This window comes from Cervus canadensis, chromosome X, assembly GCF_019320065.1.
Source record: "Cervus canadensis isolate Bull #8, Minnesota chromosome X, ASM1932006v1, whole genome shotgun sequence".
Lineage (NCBI taxonomy): Eukaryota > Metazoa > Chordata > Mammalia > Artiodactyla > Cervidae > Cervus > Cervus canadensis.
The window spans coordinates 67,849,428-67,874,419 of NC_057419.1; the positions used below are offsets into that span (position 1 = coordinate 67,849,428).

Below are 24,992 nucleotides of genomic sequence, written 5' to 3' on the forward strand. Positions count from 1 at the left end.
AAATACGTGATGGAACCTCCATTCTCCCTAGTGGTCATAAATGTGCACATCATCTCATGTGTTACTGAGCCTGGATTGAGGGCCTCATGGTTTCGAGAAAGGTTCAAAGGCTTTTAGTCGAAAATATATAGCCTTATGCAATATCTACTAGAGATGTAAATGAAAACCCTGCCTAAATGTTGAATCTTCAAGGGCTTCCTTTGACAAGTAAAGGGGAAATAGACAAATACGACTCTCAAGGCCAGTTCATCTGGTGAGAATTCTTGACTGGAGGAAGAAAATCTGGGAAAGTGAATACTGAGTGTGGGAATCTGAATTTATACACTAACCACAAGCCTCTAAATTCCTCAACTGAGAAATGAACGTGAAATTGTCTCCAGGCTGTTGAAATGCTTAGAGTCTTCTCACAAAGTCATACAATAAGTCACTCTTTGGGAGAACCCCACAGAGACATGGACACTGAAGATGGCTTCACAACGGGCTATCAGAACCCACATGAAGACATAATATATTGTGATGTCAAGTCATCTCACGTAATCAAGGGAATGAATAGTTCATGAACTTAATGAAAACTATTGCATGCTCTTAAGTAAATATGTTTAAAATAAAATAGAGATCAAGGAACAAAATAAACACTTAGGAAAACACCTCCAAAGATACTTCTGCTAATAACCCATTGAATAAAACTTCTAGAAGCCAGAAGTTAGTCATTGAAATAAAAAATAACAATTATGTATTTTAAACACCTGTTTAAACAAACATGAAGATAAAATTCATCATTATGGTAAAATTATACCACATGAAGATTGAAAATATGAAAATGATTGAGGGAATAAGCTTTATGTCTAATTACAAAAGGCAATGACACAGAAAATATGTGGGAGACAATATTTTAGGAAAAATGGCTAAAATTTCCAGATCTTAAGACATGAGACCACAAATTGAATAACTACATTGGTGCCCCAACCAGAATGTATTAAATCTATGGAAGCATAGAGAATATAAAATACCTTTAAAAAGAGATAGGGTACATACATATGTGAGCAGGAATGGCTTATTTAATTGAAGATTCTGATGATCAGTGAAAAAAAAAAAAAAACCAGAATCTTCAAATTACTATTGTATTACTGTTGCAAAATAAACACTGGGCTACTGTTTATAAAGTGGGTTCCACTCATGTTAGAAGAACCGATACTGTGTAATATCTCTTATGCTTGGAAAAAGAAGATGTAAGATTTTATTCTGTACTTTTTATTCTGTAATGAACCTGTGCAGTATTGGAGCCTCAGGATGAAGTTAATAACTGCTTTCTTATAGAATTAAGAGAGATAATCAACCACCAAATATGTTGAAGCTCTAAAATATTTGTATTAATGTCGCTAGTTTTACGGACAGTATGCACAAGTGTTGGTGTCCAGATTTCACACAGCGAGGTGTCCTGACAAACCAAAAGCTAAAATGTAAGTTGCTCTGACTTGGTAGTGTCCCATGTACCTAACAGGGGCAAGCACAAACACATTCTAATTTGATACATTCTAATATGATACAGCTTAAATCTAGACTTTAAATAACTCCCATAGATAAAGTTCTAAGAATATGTGTGTAGAATTAAAATGACAATTCACATGATGTAAAAAGCAGTGGAATCCAACTCTTAAAGACAGAAGATAAGAAAGGTAGAGAGTGAGAGGTTCAAATATAGAAGGAAAGAATGGAGGTAAAAGGTTTTGAAGTGATAATTGTTTAGGATTTTCCAACATTATTGCCAAGTTCCTAGAGTCAGATTGAAAGTAAGTAAATATCAAATAGTGAGATGACCCACTTTTCTGTTTTATGGCTGAGTAATTTTCATTGTATAGTACCACATCTTTATCGATTCATCTAGCAATGGACATCTAGGCTGCTTTCATGTCCTGGCCACTGCAAATAGTGCAGCAGTGAACATGGGGTGCTTATATCTTTTTGAATTATGGTTTTCTCCAGGTATATGCCCACGAGTGGAATTGGTGGCTCATGTGGCAGTTCTATTTTTAGTTTTTTAAGGGACCTCTATACTGTTCTCCATAGTGGTTGTATCAATTTACATTCCCACCCAAAAGTAGGAGGATTCTCTTTTCTCCATAGCCTCTCCAACATTTATTGTTTGTAGACTTTCTGATGATGGCCATTCTGACTGGTGTGAGGTGATACCTCATTGTCGTTTTGATTTGCAGTTCTCTAATAATGGGCAATGTTGAGCGTCTTTTCATGTGATTTTTGGCCATCTGTACTGGGTCATCTGTAGTGATATGGATGAACTCTAGGTCCTAGAGTTATTTATCACTTCACTCTGTATAACCTAGATTCTATCACACAGAGTGAAGTAAGTCAGAGAAAAACAAATATCACACACACACACACACACATATATATCACACACACATATATATATATGTGTGTGTGTGTGTGTGTATGGAATCTATAAAGATGGTACAGATGAGTCTGTTTTCAGGGTAGGAATAGAGATGCAGACTTAGAGAATGGACATGTGGACACATAGGGGGAAGAGGAGGGTGAGACCAATTGGGAGAGTAGGATTGACATATATAGACTACTCTGTACAAAACAGATAGTGGGAAGGTGCTATGTAGCACAGGGAGCTCAACTCAATGGTCTATGTTGACCTAGAGGGGCAGGATCAGGGGAGTGGGGTGGGAGGGAGGTTAAAGAAGGAGGGGATAGATGTATTCATGTTACTGACTCACTTCATTGTATAGAGGAAACTAACAACACTGGAAAGCAATTATACTCCAATAAAGAATCATTCCATTGGGAAAAGCAAGTGGGAAAATTAAATATAACTGTATCTTATCATAGTGAAACTGATAAATTCCAAAACCAAGGAGAGAATTTTAAAGGCCGCAGAATAGATAGATTACCTAGAAAGTAATGCCACATGTAATGACAGTTGATTTTAGATCAATTATAAAAGCCAGAAGGTGATAGAATGATGTCTTTAAAGATGATGAAAGGAAAACTTAGAATTGTATACTCATAGAAACTTTTTCTTTTGAGAGTAACATTGAAATAAAGATATTTTCAGATAAACAAAAGCTGAGAGATAGCCAATGGGAGAGTCTCACTGAAGGGTCCTCAGGGTTTTTTCTTTTTTTAGAATTAGCCACTGTTAATGTTTATTCAGCTATCAATCTATACATCATGCTGAAATAATTTTATATCCTGAATTTTCAGTAAACATTATATGTCTTTTCCTATGTTAGTAAAAAGACATTCTGGAAACATTTTTAAAGCCTATATAATATTCCACAGCATGTATGCACCTCAGGGTTAGTTTTTAACTAGAAGGAGAATGACCCTAGATGGATGATTCATGATGCAAGAAAGAATGATGAGCAAGGAAAATGTCAAACTAATATAAAAACCTGAAGAAATAATTGCTGTACATAAAATTGCCTAAAGTACACAATTGGGCTAAAATACTGGACATCAATGACCCAAAGTATGGAAGGAAATTGCTTGTTTACCTCCTACTTTTCAGGATGTTCTTTCTCACCTGTAATGTTGATTTATCTCAATGCTGTCTTTGGACATTTTCCATCTATACTCCCTTGTGTTGCTTTTACTCATCCAATCCCATGACTTTAGTGCAAGGTTATAATTTCATGACCACATTTTTATAAACAGACCACTCTTCCCCCCTGATCTATAGTGGCAACATAACCCTTTCAAAGTTTTGGGTAAAAAAAAAAAAATCTAACCTTGCTTTACCTGTTTTCAACACAATAAACAGAGATATCACTTGAAAATATAAGTCAGGTGAGCTTTTTCTGATGAAAATGCCCTGATGGATTCTCATCTATTTTAGTGTAAAGTCCAAAATCCTTAACGTGAGGTTTAATGGATTGATGATCTTGTCCCCTATTAGCTCTCCAGAGTTTTCTCCTAGCATTTGACCTCTATTCCTATGCTCAACCTACATTGACCTCTTCATTCTTCCTTCAACATACCGGCATACCCCCTTTGCACTGTGTGTTCCCTAAGCCTAAGACTCTGATCCCCCAGATATCTATATGGGCCCCTCCCTCTGCCTTCAAGTCTTTGCTCAAAAGTGTTCCCAGTGACACGTTTCATCGGCCCCTTCCCCATTGACTATTCTCCATAAAATGTACTATCAGGAAAGTTATAAATATTTTCACTTTTTATATCCAGCTCTCTTCATATGATGGAAGCTCCAAAAATGAAGGAATTTACTTTTTTCTTTCTTTTTTTTTTCTTCTTTGTCCTCAGAACTAAAAGTAGTGACTAGCGGGGTGGGAGGTAGGTTCAGGAGAGAGGGGATATATGCATACTTACAGCTGATTCCCATTTTTGTACAACAGAAACTAACTCATCATTGTAAAGCAATCATCCTCCAGTTTAAAAAAAAATCCCCAAAAAAGTAGTGACTAGCAAGTGGTAGGTACATAATATATATTTGTTGAATGAATGAATACTTTATCGATGAATAAAATCATTGTAAGGTCCTCTTAATGCTCAGAATGAGACCATGCAAAATTCATTGTGCATGTTAATAATTTTAGAGTAACCATTAACCTGATAAAAATAGAGCATAAAAATTTTGAAGTAGAGAAAAAAAAATAAATGTATAAGCTATCAAAATAATCCAAACAAGAAACTGAGGCTTAAGAACACTAGTAGAATTGACCAAGGAAAGTAAGCCACTACATTAACATAGGACTTTGTTTTTCCTAGCTCTCTCCAGGCCAAGGCCATTACTGTATATGAAATAAGATGTCAGTTGCAAGTTAATATTCTCGTAAGTTTAAACAAATTCACTATTCCGTGACTAAGATTTATATAACATAGTACCTCAGAAATATTACCTCAAGTGATAGACTTTAAATAACACAATAAATTAAAAATATTAATATAAATGTGTTAAGCTAGACTCATGGCTTATATTAATATGCACACTTATTGCATAGTTAGGTTATAGCTATGGTAGGTACATAATTTTATGTGCTATTCATCTTCTAAATTAGAGTTTCAGTAAATTACTATAGTCGCAATTCAATGTGGTGTCAAATATATACATAAACTTTAAAATAACATTCCCTTTCTTATAGTAATATACTGTATCAAATTTTTCTGTTAAGTGGAAATTTAGCACAGTCTTCAGGAGAAATTATTGATGGTAAATATCTTAATAATGATAGATTTTTCATAAATGTTAAATATAAAATTGAGTCTGATGATTTATTATGTGATTTTATTAGAAAATTAGAATAAATATACCTCATTTTATACCTTATTTTACTAAAATTAATATCCTTTTTCTTGAAATGACAGTGTTTGAAACATGATTACATTTGATATAACTATTTTGGAGCAGTTTATTACTTATAATTTTGAATGAAAACATTAAGCAAATCTTATCTCTTATTAATCTAATGGGAATAAGTAGGAATATCAGTTATTTTGTTGTGCAGTAGCAGATTTTCTGAGGCCAGTTGAGGCACGCGAAGCCTAGAGTTTTACAAAAAGTATCTCTAATCCTGATAACAACCGCAACAGACTAAAATTTCTAAAGCAACTTTTCTGAGTTCTTATAAAATTAAGAGCAAGAATCCCAACATCAAAATAGTTATTAAATTAACAGAAAGATTTGTTGATGCTGTCTTTTTTTAGATGAGGTATTGTTCTATGATATTGGTTTCTTCCTTTTTTATTTGTTTTTTAACGAGAGCCTCCCAAGGGTGCTAAGGGGTGCAGGGAAATTGGAATTCCTTATACTTACAGGGAGTCTATAAAGAAACTTACATTTTATTTTGGATACATTGACTTGGTATTTCTTTAATTCAGTAAACATTTATCCAGTGCCTCCTATGTGCCAGACAACACAAAACATGGAAGAACATTGGTGAATCCATAGCAGTCATACAGAAGACATGATACTTGATAAGTATAACTCATACAGTGAAGAGGGAAAAAGTACAAGAATGTATACACAGTAATTTGACCTCCGTTTGGAACATAACAATAAAAAGTGTAATTTTCTCCAATCTATATTTGCTTTCAAAATATGGAACACCAGCTGGAAGGAAGCTCAGATGGCTTCTGCAGTGGGGTTGGCAATACCTTTCTGAGCATGCCTGGAACAACTGGTTAAAATAATTAAATCACTCGCACCATCTGTGAATCATTCTGATTCTTTGGTGATTACTTAAGACTCTCATTGTATAGAACATATTCTTAGAACAGATGAAAAAAAAAATGATTCAAGTGTATAGTTTTCCTAACTTTGATTTTCATGAAATACTTTTTTTAAAATTTATTACAACTTTTAGAATAGTAAAAAAATATCAGCCATGGATAAGGTTATATTGTCTTCAGATTTGCTCAATTATCAGATATTTCTTCTGCCTTTTTGTTATGAGCCAGTGGCTTTTGAAACTTAAAATGTGTTTGAAATTCAGTTTTAGTCTTATTAATACAAATGCACTTATTCATAGAGACTTCACTTGCAACATAATTTTGTTTAAAAATTCAATACTCTCTACCCTTCTATTTCTTTAATCTCTGAGTGTAATATTCAATAGCTAATTGCTATCAAATAGAGAACTAAATGAAAGTTTAAGCTGATTGCATTCTTAAATTTAATACCATATGTTATAATCATCAACAATTTAACTTTTTAGTTTTTATTGGAGTTTAGTTGATTAACAATGTTGTGATAATTTCAGGTGTACAGCCAAGTGATACAGTGAGAGATATACATGTATCTATACTTTTTCAAAGTTTTTTTTCCCCATTTATGTCGTTCCATAATATTGAGCAGAATTCCCTGTGCTGTCCAGTAGATCCTTGTTGGTTCTCCATTTTAAATATAACAGTGTGTGCATGTCATGTTGACTAATCCATGGATAAAATGTACATGGCTAAAATGAAAAGCAAGAGTACTTATCTGTGCAAATTTAATATGTTTAGATTAATTAATAACTTACAAGCATTATTAAATGGATAGCAGTACATGGACCTTATTGCCAAGATCAATCAGTTGAGAAGTTTTCCAGGAGATCTATGCAACTAGTTTCCCATAATAGTTACTACATTTGTATCTGATAGAATGTCTGAGTGGCAAAATATAAATAAATGAATTTTTTAAGAGGTATAATAATCTATAATGCTTATAACTCCCTTTGTGATCTATACAAAATTCAAATTCTGTACTGTGATTAGTATTGAGACTATCACAAATATACAGGAAACATATGAATAAAATCATTCACACTCTATACTTTTAGCTGCATATATAAATACACTTCACTACTTCCTGCATGGAAAATTATTTTGAGAGATCTCGACCCTTTCATATATTGGCTTCCCTAGTGGACAACAGCCTAGTTAATGTACTGCCACGAAGACCTCTTCTTCAAACTTTCCAGAATGCCTTCCACTTCAGTCTTTGCAATTGTACTTTCTTTTTTCTTGGGACTTTCTGGATCTTTGCCTTATGGTCTCCTGTCATCTTTTAGGATGTAGAACAAATGCATCCTTCAGCATCCTGTGTGATAAATTCATGGCATTCCCTTCATCCCCTCCATCATGTTCTCCAACATTAGCCTGATTGTTTCCTTTATAGCACTTACCACAATTTGAAAATATGTTGTTTTCTCATTTGCTTATTATCTGTTTCTACCATTAGAATGTAGGCACCATGAGGGGAAAGACTCTTTCTCTTACTAAATACCATTTTCCCAACATAGAGACTCTACAACAGAGTAGGTGTGAAATAAAAATATGGTGAGTAAATGAATAGATAGGTGGATAGATAACATCTTCTTGTGGAATTCCATCTAGTTCAGAATTATTCATTCTACATTCTTATGGAGGTGCTGCCTCAGTCTCCTAGCATCTGAATGTTTTCAATTGGTCCATATAAAAGAGAAAAAAAATAAGAGCAAACGTGTTGCACTTTTCATAGAACTAAATTTGTACAATGATTGTTCTGAAAGTGTAGCTTTCTACAGTTTGTCATGAGAGGAGGCAGCATTAAAATGCCCTTTCTATCGTCTCTATTTTTTTTCTTTTTTGTTTTATTACAATGTTTTTTACTATGCAAACAAAGGTAAGAACTTTGTGAGGCTCCCTGACATTTTTGGTAGTATTTTATTGACCTATGAAATACAAAGCCTGGCAACCATCAATTTGGAGAAACTTATTCACATGAAGAGGCAACCATTCCTGCCAAGTTTCTGTTGGTTGCTTGAAGTTTTGAGAATGAGGAAAGTAAAGCTCTAAAAACCAGTGACTGTCTCCCATTTTATGACCTTCTAGGCAATGAATATTGGCCCACAAGCATTATCTCCTGGAATGGGATTCTGAACTTTCTTTTGTTGCATGTGAGAAACAAATTCAAGAACAAATAAGCAAAAAGAGTGTAGTTAGGGTATTGCAATATATCACCTTACATATTTTTAATATGTGCACGGACATATAATAAATATGGAAGTATTAGTTGCTCAGTCGTGTCTGACTCTTTGCAACCCTATGGACTGTAGCTGACCAGGCTCCTCTGTCCATGGCATTTCCCAGGCAAGAATACTGAAGTAGGTAGCCATTCCCTTCTTCAGGGGATCTTCCTGACCCAGGGATCGGACCCAAGTCTCTGGCATTGCAGACAGATTCTCTACTGTCTGAGCCACCAGTACCAAAACAGTATTTACGCCTTTTTATAAATATTTTCATCCTCTGGCTTTAAATCCTTCTTTTGTTTCAAAAATATGTAGATCCCATAAGAGCACCATTTGCTTTACCACAGAAATGTTACCTTTCCTGTGCTTCATCAAAATTTCAAACTGAAACAATGAAGATTCTAATTCTAAAAGATACATTAATGTTGCCTACTTATGCACACCTCTCTTATAGTCTTCATTTCCAAATAAAGAGCCATAACATAGACTTTTGTATTTTGCAGAATGTTTTTATATTCCTGATTTTAGTTACGTCTTATACTTAAAAATTTGATTTGGATACAAAAAGTCAGCAAATTAAATCAATATTCTTAAAAGTTTGGAGGAGCAAAAAATTAATGTAGTTTTTTTTTTAATTTGGCAAAACACTTTATTGCAGCTAATGCTTTATTGCAGTTGTTCTCTTACAAAGGGTTTTAAGAAATGGAAGGTATGTTAAGACCTCAGTTAATTATCCTCTTAAAGTATATGATCTAAAACGAATTTAAATGTGATTGTGTGAATATGGTTTCTTAGAGTTAAAGCTTGAAAATGTGCTGGGCAGAACAGTTCGATTTTATATTAGAATTCTTGCTATGGGAAAATACAATGATAATTATTTTCTGGAACACTGACAGAGAACAAGTTATTTCAGGAAAAACTATCTTGATTGAAAAGTGAAGCACATTAAACCCAAGGTGTCATTAAACTCACAAAACCCTCAGAATTGAGCATAGTCTTTGGTAAGGAAAAAAATGGTTTTGTTCAGTGACTATCATTTTTTACAAAGTGATTTATGACTTGGCAAAATATATTGTTTTAGAAAAATCACATTAAACATAATAGTTTCTATACATACAGCATCACCTGATTTTTACAGAGGTCAGATGGATAGCCGTATGGTTTACCTAGAACACAGCCAAGAATCAGAAAAGAGTAGAACAAAAGCCCTCTGGATTTTCTAGATTGATTTGATAAAGTTCATGAAGTCCACAGCTTCTCTATATTTCCTTATGAGAGGACTATTCAGGTTCTTTTCAGAAAGTTTTTTAATTTCACTGATTGTAGAGATAATTCTCCTAAGCATATTGTCTTGCTTTTCTGCCCTGAGTAGAAGCCAGAAAGAAAAGGAAAAGGAATAAATGACAGAAGTATGAAATAATAACTACAGCTTGAAAATGAGTCAAAAAAAGGGCCTGTAGCAAGGGATATGGGAGACATGGCCTTGATAAACTCTTTAGTACGGGGCAACATAAATGAGAGAGAGAGAAAGAGGGAGAGTGAATGATATATTATTTGTATTTAATATTATATGATTTATACTAAGCCTGGATAATTTAATTTTTTTAGCAATTTATTCCCAAATAAGATTAAGTTAAAAATGATTAATCTCTCATCAACTAAATGTGAAATTGTTTAACACATAGTGACATATGATATATTAGCTTCCTAAATCATAAAATACCATTGCCAGCTAACTTATACATCTATCTAAATATCTATTATCTGTGCTGTGTGCATGTGCAGTATACATATAACTATATATATATATATATTTCCATGTATATGTATAGATTTATGTGCATATATTATAAATATTTGCACATGTGTTTGCTTTGTAAAATATGTTTTGCCTTTTAAAAAATGCCTACTGAATTCATTAACATGGTAATTTTTATAGTTTACTTTCCAACTTTCAGTCAAGTTCAAAAAGTTCTATTTTGTAACCCCCCAGTTTTTATTACAGATATACAAAGTACTTGGCAATATTTAAAATATGAATAGAGTGTGGGGTAATTATCAAACTTAAGTAATTTGGAATCAGGTCATATAATTTTGTAAATAGTATTATTATATCTCAAGGTAATAGTGCCTTTTCAGATTAAGGGCATTTATATAAAGGTAGTCTCATAAATTGGGCTTCCCTGGGGCTCAGCAGTAAAGAATCCACCTGCAATGCAGGAGCCACAGGAAATGTGGCTTTGATCCCTTGGTAAGGAAGATTCCCCTGGAGGGGAGGGCATGGCAACCCACTCCAGTATTCTTGCCTGGAAAATCCCCATGGACAGAGGAGCCTGGTGGGCTATGGTCCATAGGGTTGCAAAGGGTCAGACATGACTGAAGTGATTTAGCACAAATGCTCAGTGTCAAAAGTCAGGCCAAAGAAATAGGAAACCTTTTTAACTTAACAAAAGCAATTTAGAATGCATGGGAAGCATTGAGGTAGGCATTTCAAATTTGCAAAAAAAAAAACCAAAACTGCCATAATTCTGATGTTACTAAATACCTGCTTTGTCTCAGTATTTTTCTCATTGGTTATTTCAATTTTAATTAGCTGTTTGAAATTGAACTCAAGATCAGTAAAATTAGATCTTATATAAGAGCACAGTTTTCTATTTATCTTAAGGTTCCTCATTCATCTTTAGGAACCTCAAGCACCTAAAAATAATTGTCTTTTCTCCATGTGCAGATTCGACCACCAGTCATATCAAGGCCCCTTCAGTCCATTAGGTGTTCAGTGAAGACCATCAATGTTGTCTTAGGTGATAATGTGAAATTCTCTCAAAATGTATTCATCCTGCTTTCTTAGGCATTTTATCTTGGTTGGTGCTTCCATACAGGTTAGTCAGTTGATAGTATTATATGCTTTCCTACAGTTTTGATTAGACTGAAAACATGTTATTTGAAACCTGTTATATGGTCAAGCCAATTAGAAGGGGCCATAGTCATAAACAGATTATATACAGATTTTATTTACCACTATAAGCTATATCTTTTTGCTTTTACTATTAAACACTAGTTCAAAGTTATTTCACATGTAATACAATATTATTTTAACAGTTCAATCAATATATAAGGATATTAAAAATATTAGTATTCTTCATTTCTCCCTCCTGCCAATTTCACTCCCTCTGACATAAGAAATGTATACAATTTAGTGTTATCGTTCATACTGTATTTTATGCTTCTTAACCATACTAGTATAAATAGATATGCTTTCCCTCTTTATAAACATATTGCCTCAGTCTGTGTATGATTTTTAAATATAACAATATCTTTCAGGAACATTTTTCTAGTCAATACATGGGTATCTGATGCATCCTTTTTAATAGCCTTAGGAGATAAACCAAAATGTATTCTATCATTTCTCTATGTTTCTGGATTGTTATAAGAGGAGATGTCCTGTAAAATCTCTATTTTTTATCCTTTTAAAGTTTCCTTTGTGGAACTTTTGAAAGTTTCCTTCCTCCTTTAATGTCCTTATAGTATAAACCAATAATATAGTTTTTCATTTTTTACAAAATATGGACTAAATGTAGGTTCTTGATCGAAAGAATCTTATTTATTTTGTTTGATTTTGGATTTTTTAATCCAAAAATTCTGAATGAGCTGTATGGAAGCTACCATTTATAGCTGTAATTTCATCACATTCTCCTCTTACTTATAGTAATTTTTACCCTATGTAAAATGCAGTCAAATATTTGTATGTAAAATGCAGTCAAATATTTGGGCATAACAATTAATGATTGGGTTTATTTGTTTGGTTTTGGTAAAAAAAAAAAACTGACTTATTACAGTGCTAATCTTGGACCCATTTGCCCTGGAACTATATTTCATTTGACATTACCATTTTGACTCTAACTTTTTGTAACTTATTTCTATGGGATAATATCATGTATCATTACGTTATATGCTATTGAGACTTTATTTTTTAATAATTCTCCTGAACAGCTTATAGATGAGTTGTATATATTAAACCACCCTGACAGTATTCATCTTTTAATGGGGAACTTTAACCAGCTTCATTATTGTTATGATAATTCTTAGAACCATATGACAGTGAAGTGAAAGAAAGTGAAGTCACTCAGTCATGTCCGACTCTGCGACCCCATGGACTGTAGCCTACCAGGCTCCTCCGTTCATGGGATTTTCCAGGCAAGAGTACTGGAGTGGGTTGCTATTTCCTTCTCCAGGGGATCTTCCCGACCCAGGGATCGAACCCAGCTCTCCCACATTGTAGGTAGACTCTTTACCATCTGAGCCACCAGGGAAGCTATAGCCATATAGTTGTACAAATTCCTTCTTTCATAATTTATGGTTGTTATTTGCTCTTGCCCTTTATTTGTACTTTTGTAATTCACTACCCTTATTGAACACTACTGCATCCCTCCATGTACTACAGATAATTTGGAAGTTAAGGGCAGATTCTTAGGACCACTCCATAAGCGGAAGAGAATAAAAGAAAGTGGGCTCCCTGTTCAGCATGAGGGTCGTTGTTGTTCAGTCACTCAGTCTTGTCTGATTTTTTCACCCCCATGGACTGCAGCACACCAGGCTTCCCTGTCCTTCACTATCTCCTGGAGCTTGCTCAAACTCCTGTCCATCAAGTCAGTGATGCCATCCAACCATCTCATCCTTTGTCATCCCCTTCTCCTCCTGCCTTCAATCTTTTCCAGCATCAGGGTCTTTTCCAATGAGGTGTATCAGGTGTATCAGATGGCCAAAGGTACTGGAGCTTCAGCTTCGGCATCAGTCCTTCCAATGAATATTCAGGGTTCATTTCCTTTAGGACTGACTGGTTTGACAACCTCGTAGTCCAAGCAACTCTCAAGTGTCTTCTCCGACACCACAGTTTGAAATGAAGCAAAAGTGGCTACCAGTGCTTTGGATTATTAGGGACATTCATGGAATCTCTTTCACTGAAGATGGAGAGCTTTTCATACCTGTGATGTCTTGATGTTCTAATAGGAGGAAGTAGACTGGATGTCTAATTTTTTTTATTCCCATAGATTGATGATAAAATTTCCTTTCCTTCTTTTTATTTTGGTCTAAATTCATCATTTTATTTTCACATAATTGTATTTCAGATAATTTCAGATAATAGTCTATGACATTTTCCTATTTTTAATAAATTTGACCCTAAAATTCTGTAGTTTTACACTAAAATTAAATGAGAACATTACTCTCCCCACCAATATGGTTTGTTCAACAACTCCTCATTCTTTTCAAGCCAAGATAAAATCCTTTAAAAACTAAAAATTTTTAATTTAGTCTTTAACTACCATTTTTTCTCCTCATAGCATCCAGTTCAAGAAGGCATACTATCACTCAAATTACAATTAAACTGCCACAGTTACATTGAATTTAATCAAGCACTTCACAGAATTTATTGTTCATCACACTTTGTGCTGTTTCTTTACTTCCTCCTGTTTATAAATCTTTACTATACTTTATTTTTCATTTGGTTGAAATACCTGAAAATTTTTCTCATAAAAATTTATAAAGATGTATATACCCTTTTAATACTTAAATTTTCAAAATTGCCTTTCTTTTGTTGTCACAGTGATGGATTTGTTAGGTAATAACAGCATTCTTGAATCTCTCTCCTCTTCTTTTAATAATCTCTATATGTTGTGGACCACTGTCTCCTAGTTTCCATTGTCCTCTAACTTTCACTGCCTTCTGACTTCCATTGTTGCCACTGAGAAATACAATGTTGGTCCAAGTTTTATATATATATAAATATATATATATATATATACACTTAAATTTATACATATACTTAGATTGTCCTCTTTGTCTCTAACTCTGTGAAGTATCCCCTACTCTAACACTCAGAATTCAAACTTTTCACTAGGATATTACCAGTATGTTTCTGAATACGTATCTTTTTTTATTCTTTTACCCTTCTTAGTACATGAGTAACATTTTTAACTTTTGTAAATCAGTAATATTTTTAGCTCATGAAAGTTTTTTATTATTATTTAAATTATTATTTATCTTCCATCTCTTTTTCCATTCTAATATTTATATACTTTCCATGTGAGATGTTCTTATTCTGTCCTCCAAGTCTCTTATCTTTACACTTACGATTATAGTGTCTTTCCATTCTTCTCTATGCTGTGAAATACTTCCTCTGGTTGATCACTTAGAACCCATTTTTTTTAGCAGTAACTATTGTATTTCCAAAAACACCTATTGATTTCTTTTTTAAAACCAGGTATCAGGCTCTCTGTATTTTAGTGTAATCTTTTTAATGCTTCTTCCCCTTTTTTTAAAAATCAGATCTCTCTTCCATTTCTCCTAGTATATTTCCTGCATGGACTCAGCTTTGTTTCCCTTCTTGAATCCCTGTGTCTCTTGAAATGGTCTGTGTTCTTTTTCTCATGCTTAAAAGAGTAGGAAAGCTGTTAGCATAAATGTAAGTCAGGTTTGAAAGACATACTATATAGTGTTGATTGAGAAGCGGCAAAAATAATGGCAGTAGTTTTTTTTTTTTTTTTTTTTAAATCTGGTGAACAAGCCAGAACCTCCCAGAATAATCATGTTTGGGAAAGCATCTTGATCTCTAAAACAAGAAGCGATGGTTAGAGCTGCCCTCAGCAAGTAATACAGCTACTGCCCTGTGTTGCCTGTATGAAACAAACCAACCGGCACGTACTCCTTCCTGGGCCAAAGAGATCTTAAATTATCTTCCACAAATGACCCCACAGACACATCTGGAAATCACCAAATCCATAGTTTCACCCCAGATTGTGCCAGAGATCACATAGCTTTCAAAGACCACCAGTTCATTATCTTTCCCTCTGCACCTACACCTCTTTTTCTGTTATTTGAGCCCTGGATACATATATTATTCTAGATTCTAGTAGTTTGTCATGGTTATTTGAAGGTCAGATTTACTTAGGTGTGAGGGAGACAGAAAACGTGTATATGAAGTAATTGTCCTGTTACCTCGATGTTTCTGTTTTGTTTGTATACACACACACACACATATATACATACAATGCATAAATTAATAAGCTCAACAGGTAAATCATGCATGTATAATATCTATACTTTATAATTGCTTTCATAAAGTAACTTCATCAGAGTTGGTGAGGTTACCTAGAGATTGAGGCTATTATATATGAAAACAATATATGTTAGCAGTTCAGTAAAATCAATCTGCTGTAGTAGAATGACAAATTGAATTTTTAGTGTTTGGCATCTTAAATTAGATTTACTAGTCAGTCTACATCACCTTCATGAGGAAAATTATCAATTTAGATAAACTACAAGAAATATTTTCTGATAGATACAATGCTAGTGTTAAACATTTTCACAGGTAAAGACTTTAGCTTTTGCATTATTGACTTTCTGTATTATAAAAAATGAATACCATGTTATATTTTTAATTTCATCAGCAAGTAAAATTTTAATTGTATTTCCTTTTAAATAAGTTAGATTTAACTTTGAATTGTCACATGTGACTAAGGACTGCCATATTGAGCCGAGTTATAGGTTTTCTTCACTATCACATGTCTAATAAAAATCTAATAAGAGAATTATGGCACATGCATATTCAGGTATAGTTACTTAGTTGTCACATTAAATAACATAAACTTAAAAGTTGGCCCAATTTTCTGAGATGCTTGAGAAGTATAGCATGCTGCTGCTAAGTCACTTCAGTCGTGTCTGACTCTGTGTGACCCCATAGACGGCAGCCCACCAGGCTCCCCCATCCCTGGGATTCTCCAGGCAAGAACACTGGAGTGGGTTGCCATTTCCTTCTGATAATAATATAAGTCTGTTATAAAAAATCTACTCAAATTGGAAGATCCACAAGACAACAGAAATTAAATGATGTGGTGTAGTGGAGTGACATATATTTGCAGAAGTTAAAGTAATTCTATACTTATTTTTTCTTGTGTTAATTTTATTTTCACATTAAATTCATTATGTGTATATGTGTGTTCACTATCACATGTGTACATATGAAAAAATTCCTATGCCAGGTATCCCTAAGCTGGTATCAGGATAGCTTACTATTAAAAGTATTTATGCTAGATATATAAATTATAAGTTTTATGTGGAGACTTTGGAAAAAGTTAGAAAGGAAAAAAATTCTTGACTGCAAGCCTTCTCACACACTTCCATTTGTTAATAAGCAGTGTGGACCTCTATGAAGAAGCTAAAATAAATATCTTCTAAAATTATTTGTATAACAGTACCTCAAATAATGGCTTATTTTGTTCACATATGAGTTACATTAAAATCTAAGAGACAGTTGAACCAAGACACATACCTGCAATAGCATTTAGTTTGTGTGCATTAAATTGGAAAAATGCTGTATAGTTAAATCGGAAATACCTTTTAAATCTATACCAATGAAGATTACATTATGAAATGAAGAAAATATTTGTGTTTGAATTATTGGAATTTAAAAATGGAAATTATTGTATTACGGTAGATCTCAGCAGTTGTAGCCAAATATGTGTTTTAAAAATTATCTTTTTAAGTTGATAGTTTCTTCACTTATTTAATAAATATTCTTGAATACCTACTGTAGACTAGGCTAGATATTATGCATGAGTGTCTGCTGAACTTACTTTATATTGTAAGGTACCTAGGTTATGTGACCTTATCTGTTTAATTATGTTATTTTACTGGTGATTTCTCATGAGGTCGGCCATATATGTTGGTGCAGATGTGTTGGTGCTTTCCTTGATGGGAATAAAAGCCTTTTCTGTCATTTTTCTCACAGGCTTAGATTTCTACCAAGTTACTAGATTTCTACCAAGTTACTAATTTATGTTAATGCATTAGAAATCCTTATTAAAATGCAAATGTTATCCTATGAAGGATAACACTTTAAACAACTATAAGTTGTTAACACATTATCGACATTCAGTTTATCAGTTTAATTAGATGGTAATTTAGCTTGGCCCTAAGGAATTAAGTAAATCTGATGATGTGGAAGGGAAGAATCAACACAAGGCAGATCAAGGAACAGGTGCAACCAGACCCTTTACAACGGACACTACTTATACCTGGCCTTCTGGAAGTAGGATGTTCTTAAAGACTACTATATCCAGCTCCAGCTGATTGTCTCTTTCCCTGCCAGCTTGCCTTATACCAAAAGTTTGTTCTAATTTTAGAAAATGAATATAGATATAAGGAATGACTTTCTGTAATACTTTATACTAATTATTTTATGCATGTAGTGTGTTTCATTGTTTTTGAACCAAATGTGAGTGTCAGTCGCTCAGTCATGCCCAACTCTTTGTGATCCCATGGACTGTAGCCCACCAGGCTCCTCTGTCCATGGAATTGTCCAGGCAAGAATACTGGAGTGGGTTGCCATTCCCTTCTTCATGGGATCCTCCCAACCCAGGGATCCAACCTTGGTCTCCTGCACTGCAGGAAGATTCTTTACCATCTGAGCTACCAGGGAAGAAGGGGTAAATTATAAGCTTAATAAAATTGGTTGACAAACAGCTTTATGATCATTCAAAGATTGATCCTCCCCTTTTTTGTGTGACATAGCTTCACATAAGCAGATTTCTCGATAATGCAGTGAAGAGGGATGGAAATTGCCAAGAGAAAATGTTCTCTTGTTGCTATTTTCTTCATTGAGGATCATAACCAACTCATGTGATCTCATTAGGCTTATTATTTAAGGTCATTCTGCCCAGTGACTTGATTGAAGGCACGCAAGGCTGAGTACGGTCAGAATGATAGTTTTGCCGTGCCATTTATGTGTATCCGAAACTGTGAACAGAAAAGACTATACCCTTACCTATCTTAGCTGTGTCATATTCTTGTTTTTTTGTTTTTTTTTTTTTGTATGCCATACTATTTGAGTCTTCTTTCTCTAGATGGATTAATTTTGCCAAATTTGATTATTTGATTTGCCTTTTTAGGGCTATAATTTCTATACATGGTCAAAGAGAAAGAAATATTAATAACTCAACTGCCCATCTTATTAGAAGGAAACTTTTTTTAAGACTTTTGAGACAAGGAGAGAAAGTTGCCTGTCTTCAATAACTTAAGTCTTTTCCCATTACCATATTATTTATGGCCCATCAGAACCTATTGTAAAAACCTGTAAACCATTTGGGGATTTATAGTTCATGTATTATTATTTTTCAATCATTTGTAATAATTAAGGATGTTATTTTTAAAAAGATAATAAAATATAAATTAACAGGTTTTCATATGATAACACACTTTAAATTATTGATAAATAATCTTGTATTAAAGATTTGACATATCTTCATCCTTATTAACACTAATGAAGTAAAAAAAAATAATGTTCCATCATTACAAAAAAACCATTACTTTTTTTGCCCAGGTATTTGTCTGTTTTTTGTTAGGCTTTGAATCTGTTGACATATTTTCTATATACCACATTTATATTAGATATAGAGGTATTTTTAAAGAATATATCGTAATGATATGGCATATAGTGCATTTTTCTTCTTGAGCTTCTTTGACCTCATAACTCATAAATGAGCCAGTAACCACAACCCATTTGAAACTTTTATATTGAGGAGAGAGAAGCCCTTTAAATCATGGAGGAAAACATTTTGTTTTAAAAACTTAGATATAATACATCATTTGTTTCAAAACAGGATTGTCTGTATTTCATGCATGGAATGTGGCCCTTCAGGAATCAAATTTTAAGTAGTACAAAAAAGTGATAGCTAAAATTTTAGACAGAAGTTTATTAAAAACTTTATGAGTGATACCTGTGCCTACTTACAGAGCTCAAAATTTGAAACCAGTTTTCATCTCAACTTTACGTGTTAAAAATCATAACTTTGTCCCATAATAATCCTTTTTAAACTTCAATTGAGCTTTCCGTTTGTTCATAAAAATAGGTACTTTAGGGCTTTCTTCCACATCTCTCGATTTTCATTCCAGGAAAATGAGCATAGTGTATTCTTTTGGGTATATATCATTAGAAATGAATGTGAATAGAGAGGAATAAAATGAATTAGTATGGCTATAGCACTTCCTTGCTAATGATGCATGAATATCTATAATGATATAAGGTGGTAAAGAACATTAACAAAAGCAAGTTGATTTTCTAAAGGTTAGACAGGATTTGTACACATCAGAATTCAGAAGGATATAATTATTCAAGGTAGAGTTAATGAAATTCAAATGAAAAGGCAAAATCTGAATATGAGTGTACGGTTTTGCATAAAGAAGAGAAAATGAACACGATACTTCCAATTACACTGATTTTTTTAAATAACTGTCTGAAATTTTTATTAAAACCAAACTGAAAGGTATACAGCATATATAGTTTATTCATTATAGACCTGCATGACTGTGTCAAAAGGAACGATGTATTTTAAGGGGTAGATAGTAAACTAAATCTCCAAATACCCAAGTCTTTTGGTTCACTTTACAATGAGTCTCCGTTCATTGTATATGAAAATTATGATACATTTCTCTGTATTGAAAATTATTGTATCTATTATAACTTTATAATAAATGAGAACACTCAAAATGTATAACTGAATTTTCTTGAAAATGAGTTGACAACTTTCCAAATAGTCTATTTCTCATAAAAGTTCACAAGATCATCCCTTAGATCTCACTCTTCAGCTGATATCCATCACTTAACTTCTCTTATCTGTGATGACTGGATACTATGTATGAAGACAGTAGGAGGAATGAAATCTTCCAACGCTAGCCCAAAATTCTATTATTTTAATGTAAAATTATAAGTGCATTTCGATTATCATTCCATTGATCAAGAAGGAATAAGTGTCATATATTTGGCCAAGGTACACACAGGAAACCAAACTTTGTAAAAGGTACAATTTTGTAATGTCAGCTAATTTGTGTAATTCTATGAATTTGCAATATCATAAGTAGATACGCCATCTAAATTAGGATTATTTTGTTTTTGTATTATCTAAGAACTGTGTACAAGAATCCTGGACCTGGGTGATCAAAAAGAAAACATAAATAGACCAGCTTATATTTTTACTCATCTTTGTGCGTGCTCAGTCTGGGATCCTAAACTCCATTTAATTACATTACTGCAAACATGGGGATGGTCTCCTCATAAAGGCTGTGCAGTAACAAATGACTACATTAGCATGTTTATCGTCAGAACTCTCCCAGAGACCCTGCCACTGGAAACCTTCAGCTGACCACATCACCAGGCAGATGGCAGTCCATGAACTCAAAACAAAGTTTTTGGGAAACTAATTTTAATTACAAAAATTGTTCTGCTTATAGTGTAAACAGAGGGTAGAGGTCATTTATCTTTTTGCATTTGTGTGCCGTACAGTGTTTATTTCTTGCTCTTATAAAGAATAGGGAAAGAGGCATCCCTGACCAAGTCCAAGTAGTCTCTGAGGCCCAAATGTCCGTCTCCTAGCATGGCAGGTAGTGAAGCGCAGTTGCAGGAGGAGAGGCGGGTGCTCTCTTGGATCTTTGGGTTTTGGGGAGTTCTTATTAAAATGTGAATTTCATTCTCAATCCTACTTATCTCGGGCTCTAGTTTGCAGTTTAACTTAGCAAGAAACTAGCATCAAAGAGAAGGGTTGATACTTGGAATTTAGAGGAGAAAGTTGCTTAATAGAAAGCCAGCTACCAACCAAAACCACTTTGTCCCTCTTGTACCTCAATCAATATTAGGGGAAAAAAGTTTAGAAAAAGTCCCTTGGGTATGAATACCACAGATGTAGAACCTGCCCCCAACCCCCACTGCATCCCACCCCATACTTAGTTTTCCAGTCAAATTAGAATTGCATTAAAAAAAGTTGTAAAGATTTACTTGTTTCTTAGGGAAAAACTATCCCTCTTGTGACCTTATGACTGTTGGTCTTTCATTCTCCTATCTATGATGCTAATGTGTGCATATCTCTTATTATAAAATGCTCTAACACTTTTTGAAAGAGAGGGTATGATAATAGATAGCCTTGTTACTAGACTTACCATCTTGAATTGTTTTTATCCACTTTTCAGCCCTCTGTCAGCTATAAACTGGAATCTATATATGAATTCAGTAAAGGTCTTTTCAATATTAGGAAGCTAAAAGAATTGTTCTTTTGTATATCTATACCAGCACACTGTCCATGAAGAATCAGTGGTGGTGATGACCGAAGACATGCCTTTGGAAATTTCTTATGTGCCTTCTACTTACCTGACTGAGATAACTCACGTCTTACAAGCCCTTTCAGAAGTGGAACAACTTCTCAATGCTCCTGACCTCTGTGCTAAAGATTTTCAAGATCTCTTCAAACAAGAGGAATCTCTGAAGGTAAAACCAAAGCACTTTCATTCAGATTTTTACAAGATCACTACATTGATCGTTACTGGACCAGAACATTTGACTTAAATATGTATACTGAAGGCATTTTGAGTTAACATATGGAAATCTTAAAACACTTTACGAGAGAGTTAGCTTTAGAAATCTGGTGGAGAAAGAGAAATGTAAATTAAAATAGATGTGTTATTTCTTCCCAAAGTGAAGAAACTCACAAAATAATAATTTCTTATGTTGAGTTGGCCAAAAAGTTGCTTCGTGATTTTCTGTAGCAGCATACAGGAAAACCTGAACAAAGTTTTTCGCCAACCCAATACTATTGTTCAGGGCAGAAAGAACTCACTAAAACACAAACCTTGCTAGAGAAACAGTTTATTCCCAACTGATACATTGCTTGTCTTTCTTTTCCCATAAAAGGGGAAATTAGATGAGGTTTTAACTCATATCTGTTGTGTATATCGTTTTAGTTTTCTATTTTCCACTTATAATTTATAGATTCCATTTCAGATTAGTGTCAGTATCATACTACATACATACTATTTGAAATGTAATCAAATATAAAGCAGTAAAATAATTTATTTAAAATCACCAGGCAAAAGCCTACAGTCAAATGCAGCTTTTTTTTCATAGCACCAACTATAAGTTTCTGAATTCCAAACTAAAACAAATGAGGATAGAGAAATGAACTTTAAATTTTAGAGGGACATGTCTGAAGATGAATGTAGCATCAAGAAAATACACATAATAGTTTGTGTCTCTATTATGTGTAAAAAAAGATAATTTTTGTGATCATACATTTCACACTCAAAATGAAACATTCTAGTGTAACCAGAGCTTAGTATTTTCCAGTGCAGATAGTGTAAGATTACAGACAGACAATAAGTTTGCTCTCAACAGCACCTATCAGATAAAGAAGTTTCTACTCTAAATGATTTCTTGGTATCTCATTCCATATCACATATTTGCTCAACTATACAAATATAAGCCATTTGTTTGTTTTCGAAATCAGAGTAGCGATATCTTGAGTGACTTGAGTTTAATTTCATGCATTATATCAAATAAGCTAAAAAATTATACTTTAAAATAGATGCATGAATCTCTGGAGCTCCTCCATCCATTTGGTATGGTGCTGTTACTTGTTCTCTTTGAAGTAAAAGTCAAATCACTCGTGGGTACAGTGAAGAAAAGAAACTCAAATCAATTGATAAAAAAGACTTGCCAACCTTCCTATCATAATTCACATTAACTGATTTCTCATGACAGCACAGTTTGTAAGTTCATCATTGTCCTTCAACATGTAAATCACTGCTAATGAAATAATATTCATTCCTTTCCATGTTCATGGACAGACAGGTCAGGAGAGCAGTGACCCTAAACTTATTAAGTTCACAGTTGTTCACAATTGAATGTCTTTGTCCTCATACCTCTTAACCTGGTACACTCAGAAGGATAGGCCCCCGGCTGCACTCATAGCTAATTATTTTTTCTTGCAGATATATTTAATAGTCTTATAGCTGATACCGACTGTGATGGTGTTGATTACTGTGATTTGTAAAACTAGATTATTGTAGATTTAATCTAGCTAGATTATTGAATCCTCATTAGATGGAGTTTGAGGCATAATTCCATCTCACTCTCACCATGTCTCCTGCAACAAGCAAATGGTCTTCTTACCTTTATTGGCTTTTTGAAGGGGGATGGTTTTGATCTCAGTCTTTTCAATGAATATGTATTTCCTCTTAAAGGCATTCATCATTGTCATTATCTAGTAGTAAAAATAGAAAAGCAGTGCATAAATTGTACAGATGCTGGTTGAGATGGTTTGAAATTAAATTGTGGTTGATTTTATTCCTGACAGATTTGCATGAATCAAATTACAGAACTGTAGTAAGTAGTGCTGTGATTTAACATACGTATTTTTTTAAGTACAATACAACACAAATAGTGTACAATAAGTTAAAATGAGTACTTTCTGAGCTAAATATAAATAATACAGCACATATGATTTCCACAAGTGTATTGAATTAGAAGGCTACCTAATCATTTTGACAAGAACTAAGCAGATAAACAAACACCTATTTACATACAGAAATCTTCATTTAATATTGCTACACTAGCTATATGGCTTCCCAGGTAGCTCAGTGGTAAAGAATCCACCTGCCAAGCAGGAGACATGGGTTTGATTCCCTGGAAAGGGAATGTCAACCCACTCCAGCATTCTTGCCTGGAAAATTCTATGAATAGAGGACCCTGGCAGGCTACATGCAGTCCATGGGGTCACAAAGAGTCAGACACAACTAAACAACTGAACTCGAATGCACATTGGCTAAGGCATGTATGTGCTAAGTCGCTTCAGTCATGTATGACTCTTTGCAACCACATGGACTGTAGTCCACCAGGCTCCTCTGTCCATGAGTTTCTCCAGGCAAGAATACTGGAGTGGGTTGCCATGCTCTCCTCCAGGGGATCTTCCCAACCCTGGGGACAAACCCATTGAACCCACATCTCCTTCATTGGCAAGCAGGTTCTTTGTCACTAGTGCCGCCTGGGAAGCCCAGCTAAGGTATACCTAGTGATGAATGAGAAACATGTACAAAAGTAGTATTCTTATGTCAGAGCTATTATTATCAATTATCTGCTTAATTAGGCCTTAGTTACTCATTTGGGACCTGGCATGAATAAAGGTGAATTATTAGGACAAAAATAAAAGCATGAGTTAGAATAAGGATGACAGCTACAATTTCTCTTCTTCAGTAATGAGGATCAATTTGTATTCAGTGCTTAGGCACTCGATAACTAGCCTGTATTAACTAATACTCCCCATAATGAAGTATCTAAAGTTATTATCCACATCTTATAGATGAAGAAACTTAAGAAATATGAAATAAAGTAACTTGGCAAAGTTGACACAACTAGTATTGGTCAAGCAAGGATTTAAACCCAAGCAACCACCTTGCATGAAGTGGTTTCTAGGGTATTATGTGGAGTATAGCAAGGATGAATCTGGGTAAAACATGGTAGAATACTGAGATCTGGCATGGACCATTCATAGGAAAAATGTTCCGGATTCAAATTCTTATTGAATCTCTGCCAGTTTAAAAAGATTCTATTTAAAAAAAAAAAGATTCTATAAAAAGAAGCACGTATCTTTCATGCACCTGTTGGCCTTATGCTTAGTGAAATAAGTCACACAGGAAAAGACA

General features: G+C 33.9%; 1 protein-coding gene across 9 annotated transcripts in view; it reads left to right on the forward strand.

Annotated features, from left to right (window-relative positions):
• Positions 1–24,992, forward strand: part of DMD (dystrophin) — a 2,532,480-nt gene that overhangs the window by 1,290,252 nt on the left and 1,217,236 nt on the right. For all 9 annotated transcript variants that reach the window (XM_043457704.1, XM_043457699.1, XM_043457698.1 and 6 more), the window contains one exon: positions 21,589–21,783. In XM_043457704.1, the coding sequence (XP_043313639.1) occupies positions 21,589–21,783 (195 nt within the window). The remainder of the gene's footprint in view (positions 1–21,588; positions 21,784–24,992) is intronic.